Genomic DNA, 13761 nt, shown 5'->3' with positions numbered 1-13761 from the left:
AGAAAGAAATGAACAATCTTGACTTTCGATTCGAGTATAAGAAGTGTTAAAATAGACTAAAAACAAAAATATCAATTACATCAAAAAGAACGATAAACGTAAGAAGAATAAAAGCGAAAAGAGTTGTTACATTTCAAACATAAAAAGGAATAAACCAACAATGATAATGAAAAATAAAATTAACATAGTTTTGCTTTCAACCACAAAAAAAATTTGCAACTAATTTTATCAAGAAAACGTTGCAATGTATCATCATTGTGATGGAAAATTCGTGCTTCTTTCTCGTCATATAATCCACACGCTTGATAGCCAAATAAAATACATAACTTGTCGAACATTTTTTTAAGTAGTCTTGCAACACGTAAATCTGAATAAGATGATCTGATACACACGTCAGATTAACCGTTATAATGCCTACCCAGTTAGAAACAACATACCAAATTTTACCCAAAAAAAGCACAATTCAGAAACAAATGGTCCACATCCTCAGTATTGCAACATCCACCCGCACAGAGTTATCATATATACAAGGATTGTCGTTTTCTAGCAGACAATCAACTAAACTTATAATTAAAAACAATAGTTTGGGGAAGTTTTTCAAGATTGTTGATTACGACAAAGCTTAAACTGGTTTGAAATTGAGATTTGTCGGTGATTAGAACTTTTTGAATCCCCTCTATGTCTTTGTTGGATTAACACATGTTCCTAGATCAAATACTACCTAAGATTTATATTCACGACGTCTAACAAAGTAAGGCCTACCCCGTCTTCGGTTTTAGTCCCATCTTGCATGTGCATTTGAGAACATTAAACCTAGTCATACAAGAAGAATTCTCAATCTCTCGGTGAACGACTCACATAAATTATACATAACGATTTTGATTAGAAAGACAAATCCATATAAAATAAATATAATTTAGATAGTATTGATAAAGGAAATTGTCATGCACTTGTAAGAGAATCCAACAAATAATAGAGGTTCTTAAGATAGTTCATGCTCAAATCCTTAAGTAACAAAATAGCTGAAAGTCATAAATTTGCATAAACTTAAAAATGCATACCTTTCCGAGAGGATGCACAAATCCAATGCATACCTTATGACTTTGATTAACTTACTACTTTGGTTCATGTTGGGCACACTTAGAAAAGATAGTTCATGCTTTCAATCACACTTTATTCCCCATTCTCATTCTTACCAAATCTTGTAGCAAGTAGTGTTGGTCATGACATTTGTCCGTTCCAGTCGACATGTTAATGCATTTGGTTGTGAACTTGAAGAAGTTCTAAACAAACATTCAAAATCAAACGATAGAGATAAATAATTTATAGATAAGTTATAAGCTCGTGAAAAAATGACAATTACCAAACATATCTTTTTAATCAAATGAGCTTATATGACATGAGTTATAAGCTCAAATGTATGGCTTACTAAATAGACCCATAATATTAAGAATTAAACCTAGTACATAGTGGGGCTCGAGCCCACACATAGCATTAGATATACCCATCCCTGTTTGTAGATGCTGGCTTTCATCATAGACGTAATGCAGAGGTATGTTAGGAATGACTGCAGGACGCGAACGAAATGTGCTGGGGAAAGAGCAGAAATCGAAACTTTTTGCAACCGAAACTATATGAGTTGTAAATTAGATATCGGATGAGGTCTATCCATGTATTGGGACTTGAGAGGCTAAGATCTTGTAAAAAAAAGGTTAAAAAAATACTACGGTTATTGAAGCTTGATAGACACACACATCAATATCAAATAATATCATTTTATAAGCTTTAACAACAACAAATGAAGAACACCCCCACAAAAAACAAATTAAAATGAAGTACATCATTTGAACAAGAAGAAATTTCATAAAAAACATTAATGCATAATCCTTCAATTAGTTAATTTTAATAAATTCAGATAAAGTCCAAAAACTACATATCTTTAAATCTAATATCTAAAATTTAGAATCAATTTCCTAAATAAAATATTATGTAGCACTGTTTAATAAAAGTTTGCAAACAGAGCAGAATAAAAAGAGGACAAAAATGCTAGATTCATCTATGTATTATATCATACTCTTTCCATACAGAATTTGGTTGTAACAAGATCAACAATGTACTTTTATAATCTTTAATACACATGTAGAATATAGTCCATATTAACATGGATCATTGCTCTCTATGAAGGTGCCTTCCAATTAAACTCACATTCATTATAGCAGGATCAGCAGAAGCAAATGGATTTGGAGGCATACTTAATTTTTCTCCATCTCCTTCCAACATATGAACAACAACTTGCATAGAAGGACGATCGACCGGGTGCCATTGAATACACCAAAGTCCAGCAATCGCAAGTTTCTTCGCTATTTTCGCGTATTTCTCCACCTCAATATGTTCCCTCAAATCAATCCCTTGCTCTAACAAATTATAAATCCATTCCGGAAAATACCCTAAACCACTTCTCGTCTCTACAACATCGACATTCTGTCTTCCCCCGACCATCTCTAGCAACAACATTCCAAAACTATAAACATCAGACTTGTACGACACATTTCCAAAGTTCCTAGAGAAAACTTCTGGTGCTATGTAACCAATAGTCCCCCTAGCCGCGGTCATGGAAACCGCACTTTGATCCTTTGAACAAAGCTTAGCCAGACCAAAATCAGATATCTTGGGAGTGAAGTTATTGTCAAGTAAGATATTATGAGGTTTTATATCAAAGTGAAGTATCCTCTGGTCACATCCTTGATGAAGATACTCAATTCCTTTCGCTATTCCAAGCGCAATTTCTTGTAACTTCTCCCAACTCAAAAAGTGGTTTTTGAAATCCGTTGTGGAAATGAATTTCTGCAACGAACCATTTGGTAAATACTCGTACACAAGAGCTCGTGTGTGTCCATCGGCACAAAAGCCAACTAAGTGAACAACATTGACGTGATGAATTTGACTCATTGTTCCTACTTCATTGATGAACTCTGGTCCGTTTCCTGTGGAAGTTTTGAGAAGCTTGACCGCGACATATATGTCGCTAGATAGTTTACCTTTGTACACCGTTCCGTATGCTCCTTGCCCTAATTCGTTCTTGAATTTGTTTGTGATCCTCTTTATGTCTGAATAGCTATACCTTGTTGGTTTCAATGCTCTGTAATCTTCTAAGAACTTCTCTATTCTTGCTTCGTTTTCTTTATCTTTTTGAGTTCTATATCGAAAATGGTATAGTACAGTGACTAGTAGTAAAATTCCAAGACATGATAGTATTGGTACTGCATGACACAAAGAAACCGTTAATTAATCCAAACATTCAAGATGTAATAATGAAGTAATTATTTTTTTGAAAGTACTCTATAGAAGTTTAGATCGCAAGTTATATGTTTGATATCATGGTATGGTATGTATGCTTGCCGGAATCACGGTAGCCCACATTGATTTTCCAAAAGCTACATTGAAGCTTATGCCAAAAGCTACATATTCACCTTGATACCAAACATATATTCATATCTTTGCAACTGTGATCGAGTATGAGATTATGATTTCCATTTATTCATATATATTGTTGATGTAAATTTTTTTACACCCTAATCAATCATGATGGTCAAATGCTTAAGAGTGTTTGACTTTAAATTTAGTCATTGGTTTGATTGATTATGATTTGCTAAGAGTGTAAAACATTTTTATTAGTGTATACAAATTAAACTCTCATGATTTAGAACTTTGAAAATAATGATGATCATAATAAAACCAAAGAGAACATAATCTCTGAGTAACTGTCACCTAGAATCTCCACTTTTTTCCCTGCACCTGTAAAAAAAAAGTCAAGGACATGTTAAGACAACCTTGTCATGCTTATAGAAACCACTTATTGTTGGTTGATTTCTCACTATATCTATCTCAGAAAAAAAATGATTTTTTTGGTATGACTAGATACCGAGTTTTTTTTCTTTCTAAAAAAATATTCATATTAAAATCATTTTTCTTAGACTTAAATTATCTTCCAATAGAAATTTCAAATTATAGCGTTCGTCAAGTTAAAATTTATTTTATAGAGAAAAAACAATTATAAACACTCAAGTATTTGTAAATAATAGTTATAATTAATTATATATTTGTAAAATCACGTGAATCCAATAAACTTATATATTATATTAATGTTTAAAAAAATTGAAAACAAAATAGAAAAAATAAAGGACTAAAAAAGTGATAAAACAAAATACCTTTGGATTTGTTGACATTGTTGTAACATTCATGTTCAGTTTCACTTTCATTACCACAACTTGTATCCCAACCTAAAATAAGATCATCTCCATGACTAAAAACAACATCTTCCGGAACAAAAGACATGTCATACAACTTTGTACAATATGTCAAAGTAACATCCTTTAATTGAAGTGTAGAGTTCAATGCATAAACTTCGTATCCATTAGAAGAAAGACAAGTAATGGAAGAATAATAAGATTGTAAAGCAGTGTTCATGGATGAACAATTGAAGAGGGTATAATTAGAATTTGAATTGTCAATGAAATGAAAAGGTGTGGATGTTACATTAAGATTTGAAAGGAGTTTTGGAAGACATCCATTTGGGTATGTTACATGAATTGTTTGAGACTTGTAATCAATTTTGTTGACAATAAAATTGATTGAATTTGGCAATTTTAGTATGGTTTGTTGATTCTCATAGCATGAAAGATCATACCCAATTTTGCCACAATTTTGTGGTTGAATGTTTTGGAGTCTAAAAGGGTATTGAATAGTTGGAGCATCTTTGTGATTACACCTTGTTTTCATGCATTGAACATCATTTGAAGCAAGGTTAGTGTAGTAATTTACACTAAAAAAGAAGCATAAGAATTGAAGAACTAATGTAGAGTAATTACCCCACATTTTTCTCTATGATTAAGTTTTAGTTATACTTTCATTATGTAGACTAGACTTGTATATGAAATTAAATTGGGTAGGATAGGATCTTATTGTTCTATTAAATATTTGCAATGACAATAATATTAGTGAATTGTTTTTTGAAGGTCAACCATCTTTTATTTTTTTTAGGGTAATTGTCAACCACCTTATCATTCTTTATACACAACATATGTCATTGACTATGTATGATAGCAAGAATTTAATTGTCATATGTATGTAAAATACCAAATAGGAAACTAAAGTCAAACTGGTGAGTTTGATTAGAAAAAGTCAAGGTGGTGATGCACTTGCTAACTATAGTCATTATTTTCTTTGTTACAATATTAATCTTTAATTAGGTTGCTTTTCTTTGAGAGTTTAGTCTTTTTATTTTCTTTATTTAAAGTTTGAGTTTAAATTCTTCAAAGCTTGTCATGCATATTTTCTTTTGAATCGTATAAATAATTTATCTCTTTGAATATATACTTCCATACTACTCAAATTATTAATTGTACATTTTCTTAAATTAAATATGGACGGGATAGCCTAGATAGGGGACACAATGTCCTATGAAAAGACGGTATATACAAAAGTACACTCATAAGGAAAAGTACCCAGCAAACTACGCTTCGTATCATAAATCACTGCGCTTTGTCCTAAGGCTCGTGCTTGGGGGGCTTGTGGACCGGGATTACCATGATAAGGGACACCAAACCCTTCATAAGAAGCCGCCTTCGGAGCCTTCTAGAAGCACCCAGAAACCTCAATGCTTATCCTCTTCCTAAATAACTTAACACCTAAGTTAGCGGGCCAAACAGGCATAGATACTGCTATAAATACTAACCTTTGAGAGCACTCTCAAGACATGACGTAAACAGATTAACCCTAGTCTGATAAATCGTACTCAATCAAATGGTTTAACTCTAGAAAAATCAAACAGCCCTTAAAAAAAACCCAGAACAATCAAATAGTATAATAAAGTTTAGTTGAATGACAATAACATAACAACTTTGTTGAGTAGCCATCTTCATTATTTTTTATGTTAATCAAAACAAATTTTTATTTCAGCAGACGTGTGCTGGCTGGCTATTTGACATTTATTTTTTAGCTCAAGCTATTTGACATTAGGTCTAGCTAGTTTTTTGCGAAAAAAATTGCTTCATTAAGTCTAGTTTTTTATATATTTTTTTATCGACTTAAATGCACTCATGGTCATCCTACTTTCTTTGATTCACAATTTTAGTCCTTCATATTTAAACTTGTAAATGTAGCCCCTAGTTATATAAGGTTTCTCTACTATGGAATTTGTAGCATATTTTTGCAAATATCTCATGTTAAATAAGAATTTGTAGCATATTTTTCCCTAAAGAAACCTTATATAACTAGGGGCTAAAGTAAATATAATTGGTGTTAAAATTGACTAAAGTAAATACAATTGGTATATAATCAAATCACTGAAGTACCGTAAGAAAAAAAACCAAATCCTCAAATATGTGGTGTTAGAAATTCCATCTCAAGTTGGTACATTTGAAAAAACATTTGTGTATAATACTTCAAAGTTTTGACCTTTACCATAAACTACCATCACCTATCATAAATTAAATTTTATCCAAATTAAGAAATTAAGTGGCCAATTGATATAGTTTACAGGAAAATAATATGAAAATTCGTGATATTTGTTATGTCAACTTAGTATTAAATGAATGATAAGAATCCCACTTCAATTGTAGCTTGACGTTCAGTTAAATCTTTCACAAAAAATAAAGAATCCAACCATTGAATTTCAAGTACAATTTACTAATCGCATAAACAAAATTTAATCAAAGTCAACACTATTTGGTACACTTATATAATACATGATCAAAATTAAAATAACAAAGAAGCAACCAAACATGCATGCTTACGTATGAATTTAATGTATAAGTTATAAAATTTTGAAATTAAGAAGTTTATAGACCAATCAAAAATCAAAATCAAAGTTCAAAAGAATCCTTGAGTGCAGCATATTCCCATAGTAATGGCATCAATTTTTGTCAATGATGTTAAACAACACAACACCAATAGGATCCTCTTCTCATGTCTCAACCTTGTGTCTATATCACAACATATTCTCATGTCACATGAACATAATGAAAATTCCAATGTAAGTGTCATAATCACCAATATCAAAGTTACTAGTTTTCTTTTCACTAATAGGAAAATATTTCAAACTTCAAAATATAGTTTCCACATACATCAAAATATAAGTAAAGCTTAGTTTCATACATCTGAAAAGGGTTTCAAAATAAGGTCCACGACCACAATCTGAACCTCAGCATCAATGTTTTTGATGTTTCCGCAACCACATGCAAGTCATATCAACTACATTTGACCGTAATTATCTATAACATTAGGGATCACGGCTGACTGCAACCGCGACCTAAAACATTGTTTTCTTCATACTTTAGCCAATAGTATAAGCCTTTTCCTTTGTTTCAAATTTGAAATCTCTCTCCTTTCAACCATGTCTTGGAAAATTCTTGTTAATCTAATTGTTTTGATGATCCTCCTATTCCCTCTTCCTTGCCTAACAGAAACAAATGACCAATGTCTCCCTTCATCTTGTGGCAACATACAAAACATCACTTACCCTTTTCGTCTACAAACCGATCCCGAAAACTGTGGTGATCCAAATTATGAACTTTCCTGTGAGAACAATCAAACAATACTAAATCTATACAATGGAAAATACTTTGTAGAATCCATCAACTACAAAAATTCCACAATAAGGATCATAGATTCAGGTCTGAACAAAGAAAATTGCTCTTCAATTCCTCTATACACTTTAACAAATGAAAACTTCACCACTGATAAACCTTATAGCTTGTTAGATACTAATAACTTAGAAACCATAGCATTTATAAGCTGTGCAGCTTCAATTAATTCTCCACTTTACATGGATACTTCATCTTGTAACAAAGGATTGATCAACTCTTCCAATTATGCTGTACTTGGTGACTTGAAAATCTCTGAGTTGGAGGATTCATGCAGCATACTAGTCATGGTTGTTACAACTTCAAAATTGAACAACAGTGGCAAAAACTTTTCGTATGTGAATATTCATCAGCAACTTGTTTATGGATTGGAGCTTTCTTGGCATGAGATATTCTGCAAAGAGTGTCAAGGTAGAGGTTACTGTAAGTTGAATAACAACAATGAGGTCATCGGTTGTTCAAGTAGTAGACCTTGCAGTCATGACTATATACCGTCTTTTAAATGTAAGTACACTTTCTATTTCTTTCACTTTGATAGCAGTTTTCTTTTTGAATTCCTCTAACCATATACTTTTTGATTGATTTTGTATACATTTTGTAAAGCTTTTTCCTTTAACAGTTTGATAAATATTTTTCTCCTTTGGACATATGCAGGTGCTTTAAAAGAGCTAATCCATACAGTCAAAGATCTGACTAAAGGTGGTGTTTCTATTCTTTGCTATTTTAGATTGATGTATATAAGATCGTAATCCACGGAATTCATATTGCGTTCTCTAATCTTAACATTTAAATCTCTAATCTTAACATTTAAATCTCATGTGAAAATTAAGACAGTAGTTAGATCAATGCTTTATTGATGAACCACTTGCAGAAGATAAAAAGAGTGAACAATGAGACATATGACCTTATAGTTGCGAGCATGATATCTAATTTATGCTAGGTTACATGTTTGTAAATATGTTTTATTCCTTTTTTGTAGAAGAAAACATATGCTAATTTGTTTGGTCTACTTATAAATTTCTTTTTTACAGGTTCTCACTTATTAGGCGCTCTCATCGGTATGTTTCTCAAAATGGTAGATAAGTTGTGCAGTTCAAATTCATGGTTAACCACAAATAAAATAATTTTTGCACAGAGGGATCTTAACATATCTGTTTTAACTTTTGTCAAAACAGGAATAATTCTTCTGATAAGAATCATGGGTGGTTTACTATTTATCCCGATGTACATGGCATATAAATGGAGAAGGAGGCATTTATCGGCATATGATTCAGTTGAAGAGTTTCTTAAATCTCACAATAATCTCATGCCAATAAGATACTCTTACTCAGACATTAAAAAAATGACAAAAGGATTTAAGGATAAACTTGGCGAAGGTGGCTATGGTTCTGTTTACAAAGGACAACTTCGCAACGGTCACCTAGTCGCAATCAAGTTGCTAGGTGGAAAGTCAAGAGCAAATGGACAGGAATTCATCAATGAAGTTGCTACGATTGGAACGATTCACCATGTTAACGTGGTTCACCTAATTGGCTTTTGTGTTGAGAAAACAAAAAGAGCACTTGTTTATGAGTTCATGCCTAATGGTTCTCTTGAAAAGCACATTTTCTCAAGAGAAAGAATGGGTTCTTTGAGTTCTGAGAAAATGTTTGATATAGCTCTTGGTGTAGCCCGTGGTATTGAATATCTACATAGAGGGTGTGACATGAGGATTTTGCATTTTGACATAAAGCCTCATAACATTCTTCTTGACGTAAACTTCACTCCAAAGGTTTCAGATTTTGGACTAGCAAAGTTATATCCAACGGACAATAGCATTGTGTCTCTTACAGCTGCAAGAGGAACTATGGGATACATGGCACCAGAATTGTTCTATAAGAATATTGGAGGAGTATCGTACAAAGCAGATGTTTATAGCTTTGGAATGTTGTTAATGGAAATGGCGAGTAGGAGAAGGAACATGAATGAGAGTGAAGATCATAAGAGTCAAGTTTATTTCCCTTCTTGGGTTTACGACCAATTTAGCGAAGGGAAGGAAATAGAAATGGGGAATGGTACAGAAGAGGAGGAGAAGATACTGAAGAAGATGATAATAGTTGCATTATGGTGTATACAGATGAAACCAATTGATCGTCCTTCGATGAACAAAGTGGTTGAGTTACTTGAAGGAGATGTCGAGTCCTTGGAAATGCCTCCTAAGCCATTTCAAACTCCAAAAGGAATGCCTGTACAAGGAATTGGACAACTCAGAAATCTACCTTGGCTGCTACCTGGAGATTCTACAAACTCGCTTACCATTGTTATAAATCGACGTTAAGCTAGATACAACATGTTTGGAAACACAGTAATTTCGAGTTGAATGCACGGCGAATGACATCTCCAAGGCCTAACATTCTACCATACCTGCTGTGGCACCGTAGTTTTGTTTTCCAAACACGAGCTTAGTTTTACATAGCCTATTAAATAATGTTATTGCTTAAAATAATTTTGATTTCAGTTCTGAATAGTAACAGTAGCCCATTTTAAGTATTACATTTTCCAGGTTTCAAAATCTTTTTGCCACCTATTTGCTGTTTACAGATCCCAAATAAATGCACTCTAAGAAACCCAACATTTTTAATCAGCAGAGCCTGGCTCCCAGGCTCACCAGCGTATAGATGGTGTATTGGTAATCGGTTGAGGATTAATGTTTGTCCGAACCTTCAATAAAGTCCGGACAATTTTTAAAACCTAAAATAACCATGCCAACTTGTTTAGCAGAGTTGAAGGTGTGTCTCATCTCATAGTGCATCTCACAAATACTTCGATGCTGAACTGGTGCAAGCAATTTTCAACTATGATGACACAAATGCCATTCTCACTATACTCCTATTCTCCCATGCACTCATGAATATAACCTTATTTGTAGCAAGTTCAATTCAATAATTATTATGAATCATCGAATTCTAGGGAAGAAGATCATAGTGATCAGCAAGAAAGCAAGCATAAGATTATTCATGTGAGAGATACTCAGAGATTCATTGTAGAATGAATAGATTGATAAAAGAATTATCAAATGGTACAATAGAGACTTATTTATAGGTGTACTTGGAGTAACTAACTCCCTAACTAATTTCCTCATCTACTAACTAACTAACTTGGTAACCTATCAACTAACTCTAGTTGATTAACCATGCTGTAATAACAATGGCATATACGCCACAAAGAGAATTTATAAAGGCTCGGTATGCAAATAATTACTATTTTTCAGAAAACATTATGCAACAAGCATCAAAATGGAACGTAATATGGAAAATGCAAATACTTGCTAGAATCAAATAATTTTCATGTCAGCAATTGTAGAGATTGTTTACTTCTTCAATCCAATGGTGTACAGTGCTTGAGCCTCTGAACTGTTTGTGACACCTAAACTGAATTCTCAAATTGCTCAATAAATCTAGTTAGAGCAAGATATCAAGATTTTTAAGATAGATTAACTTCGTAATAGCTCTAACTAAATTTATTTGAGAGATTTCTTGGTTTTCATTAAACGCAACATATCAAGATTCTTAAAATAGTTAACTCCTTAAGAGCTCTACCTGGAAAAATGGGAGCTAGATGAAGAATATTCAGATTGGACAAATTAAATGATTAGCTAGGTTCCATACCACTTCAAGGAAATATGTGTTATTCTTGCATAATGCATATGCAATACTTATATTTTAGCATCTATACTAACAAATTCACACCATATTTTACACATGAAGAAAATAATACACTGATATACTAGGACATGAGACAACGAAATAGTACAAATGTAAGGTAGTATATAATTACTTGCAATTTTCAAGCTGAACACTTCAATAAAGTATTGGATGCAATTTCCTCCACATAACTGGTAGAGCCTGTATCTGATTCTGTTTCATTTGAGTTGGTATCAAGATTCTCTTGAATTGTTTCATGTGGATATAGTAAAGGCTTTGGAGGTATTTCAATATTTTCAATATCTCCTTCAAGCATCTCTACTACTTTGTTCATTGAAGGACGATCAATGGGTTTCAACTGTATACACCAAAGTGCAACTAGGAACATTTTCTTCAAAACATCATTGATTTCCTCCATGATAACATCTTCCATTTCTCTTTCTCTATTTTCAGACAGCTGATCATAAATCCAAAAGGGAAAGTAAAGTTGACTTGAATGCTCAGCATGTGTATTCAAATTTCTTCTTCTACTTGCCATTTCAATCAAAAGCATTCCAAAGCTATACATGTCAGCCTTGTATGATATTCCTCCGATATTTTGGTAGAACAATTCAGGAGCCATGTAACCGATTGTTCCTCTTGCTGCTGTCAAGGTGGCAATGCTTTTGTCAATAGGATAAAGCTTTGCAAGACCAAAGTCCGAAACTTTAGGGACAAAATTTTCGTCAAGAAGAATGTTGTGAGGCTTAATATCAAAATGCAAAATTTGCATACCACAGCCTTGATGAAGATATGAAATTCCACGAGCCACTCCAAGAGATATCTCATATATTTGGTCGTTAGTTAGAGATATAACTCCCTCTTTGTTGAAAATATATTTATCAAGTGAGCCATTGGGCATGTACTCGTAAACAAGAGCGCGTTTCGATCCTTCGACACAAAACCCAATGAGTCTTACCACATTTGAATGATATATTCTTCCTATAGTTGCAACTTCACTTATGAAATCTTGCCCATTGGTTTTCGATTTAATTTTCAACATCTTTATGGCTACAAATGGCCCACTTATTAGATTTCCTCTATACACATCTCCATAACCTCCTTCACCCAATTTTACTTTGAAATTTTTTGTCATCTGCTTTATCTCTTTGTATGAATACCTTATTGGCATGAGTGTATTGCCTTGCAGAAAATCTTCGATATTTTCATATATTGATACATGTCTTCTTCGATATTTATAGATCAACAACGCAGAGAAAAGTATGATTCCCAATGTAATTCTAAGTGTAAAGTATGGCACAACATACCTTCCTGTAACAAATCCAACTTCGTATAGATAATACCTATTTGGTTTTTCTTCCTCGAACTTATTCTTCCCTGTAAACTTATTCAGTCCTACAATACATATCATATAGTTGGTCACGATTAATTTAATATCTATTACCAGTGGCAAAATAATACACATTTCTTTGTTTTAGGTTTGACTTAATTGGTCTATTGGTCTCTTAATTAATTTTCTCTAGCTGTTAACCCTAGATGTCTATGGTGGATCAACTTTAAGAGTGGTTAACCATAAATCCTATTAATTATTTTAATTTAAATCGATTTTTTTTTAAAGATTACCTTTGAGTTACGCATGTTTATTTTATCTTACGATGTACCACCAACACCTATTTTATCTTCTTCCCTCAATTTATTATTCTTATTCTTTTTTTTTTAAGAGCCTAAAATGGAATATATTACCAAATTAAAATGTCCTTCCTAGCACAAGGTGTGCCAAGGAAGAACATAAGAGTCAAAACAATATGTACATGAAGGAAAACTGAAAATGAACTAGAAACAAGAAAAGAAATAACAACTAGTCGATGCCCAACATTGTGAACTGACTAAACCACCAACCATGATAATTGAAGGGAAGAGAAACAAATTTCGCCTTCAACCACAAGAAGGAAATTGACTTAATCTTATCTACTATTTGCAATATCGAACATTCTTTACCATTGAATATCTTGTTATTTCTTTCTTTTCAAATTTCCCACACACTAGCAAACCAAATCAGATAAATAATTGATTGCCGCCAGTTAGAGCCACCACCGCCATAGCTGAACTGATTAAAATGATCCTCTATACAACAAAGGAGAACCGAAGAAATACCAAGCCAACGATGAATAAAGTGCCAGACTGACCCAAAACTGCAACAATGTAAAAATAAATAAGAGGAAGTTTCCAAAGAACCTCAGCTACCAACACACAGCCGAGAATCATTATCAATTACTCCACGGCGAAGCCAGTTATCCTTTGTTGGCAACCTATCACGATATAGGCGCCAAGCAAAAAGCACAACCTTCAGAGGGATATCCTTATGCAAAAGCGACTGCACAACCACCATAGCGGCAGCATGAGGTTTAATAGTCAGAAAATTATAAGCACTACGA

General features: G+C 33.0%; 3 protein-coding genes across 3 annotated transcripts; 1 reads left to right on the top strand and 2 right to left on the bottom strand.

The window, feature by feature from the left end:
- Nucleotides 1-2027: 2027 nt before the first annotated feature.
- Nucleotides 2028-4930, bottom strand: LOC25482352 (rust resistance kinase Lr10). Its single transcript, XM_013610902.3, has 3 exons — nucleotides 4209-4930; nucleotides 3769-3795; nucleotides 2028-3260 (listed from the first exon to the last, which is right to left on the bottom strand). Exons 1-3 carry the CDS (start codon nucleotides 4873-4875, stop codon nucleotides 2167-2169), a joined length of 1788 nt encoding a protein of 595 aa, XP_013466356.1. The 5' UTR covers nucleotides 4876-4930; the 3' UTR covers nucleotides 2028-2166.
- A 1927-nt stretch (nucleotides 4931-6857) lies between these two features.
- Nucleotides 6858-10175, top strand: LOC25482351 (rust resistance kinase Lr10). Its single transcript, XM_013610900.3, has 4 exons — nucleotides 6858-8147; nucleotides 8298-8342; nucleotides 8675-8701; nucleotides 8819-10175. Exons 1-4 carry the CDS (start codon nucleotides 7394-7396, stop codon nucleotides 9958-9960), a joined length of 1968 nt encoding a protein of 655 aa, XP_013466354.2. The 5' UTR covers nucleotides 6858-7393; the 3' UTR covers nucleotides 9961-10175.
- A 1107-nt stretch (nucleotides 10176-11282) lies between these two features.
- LOC120580205 (rust resistance kinase Lr10) lies at nucleotides 11283-12959 on the bottom strand. Its single transcript, XM_039833691.1, has one exon. It carries the CDS (start codon nucleotides 12789-12791, stop codon nucleotides 11469-11471), a length of 1323 nt encoding a protein of 440 aa, XP_039689625.1. The 5' UTR covers nucleotides 12792-12959; the 3' UTR covers nucleotides 11283-11468.
- Between the last annotated feature and the right edge of the window lie 802 nt (nucleotides 12960-13761).

This window comes from Medicago truncatula, chromosome 1 (genome assembly GCF_003473485.1).
Source record: "Medicago truncatula cultivar Jemalong A17 chromosome 1, MtrunA17r5.0-ANR, whole genome shotgun sequence".
Classification (NCBI taxonomy): domain Eukaryota; kingdom Viridiplantae; phylum Streptophyta; class Magnoliopsida; order Fabales; family Fabaceae; genus Medicago; species Medicago truncatula.
Note: the sequence above shows the minus strand (reverse complement) of the source record. Positions and strands in the feature narration are given on the sequence as shown.

Coding starts and splice junctions, on each gene's coding strand:
- LOC25482352 (XM_013610902.3), bottom strand. CDS start 4,875: ATGTGGGGTAATTACTCTACATTAGTTCTTCAATTCTTATGCTTCTTT. Junction 3,796..4,208: donor CAATGTCAACAAATCCAAAG/GTATTTTGTTTT, acceptor TTTTTTTTACAG/GTGCAGGGAAAAAAGTGGAG. Junction 3,261..3,768: donor GAAAAAAGTGGAGATTCTAG/GTGACAGTTACT, acceptor TGTGTCATGCAG/TACCAATACTATCATGTCTT.
- LOC25482351 (XM_013610900.3), top strand. CDS start 7,394: ATGTCTTGGAAAATTCTTGTTAATCTAATTGTTTTGATGATCCTCCTA. Junction 8,148..8,297: donor CTATATACCGTCTTTTAAAT/GTAAGTACACTT, acceptor GGACATATGCAG/GTGCTTTAAAAGAGCTAATC. Junction 8,702..8,818: donor CTTATTAGGCGCTCTCATCG/GTATGTTTCTCA, acceptor TTGTCAAAACAG/GAATAATTCTTCTGATAAGA.
- LOC120580205 (XM_039833691.1), bottom strand. CDS start 12,791: ATGTGTATTATTTTGCCACTGGTAATAGATATTAAATTAATCGTGACC.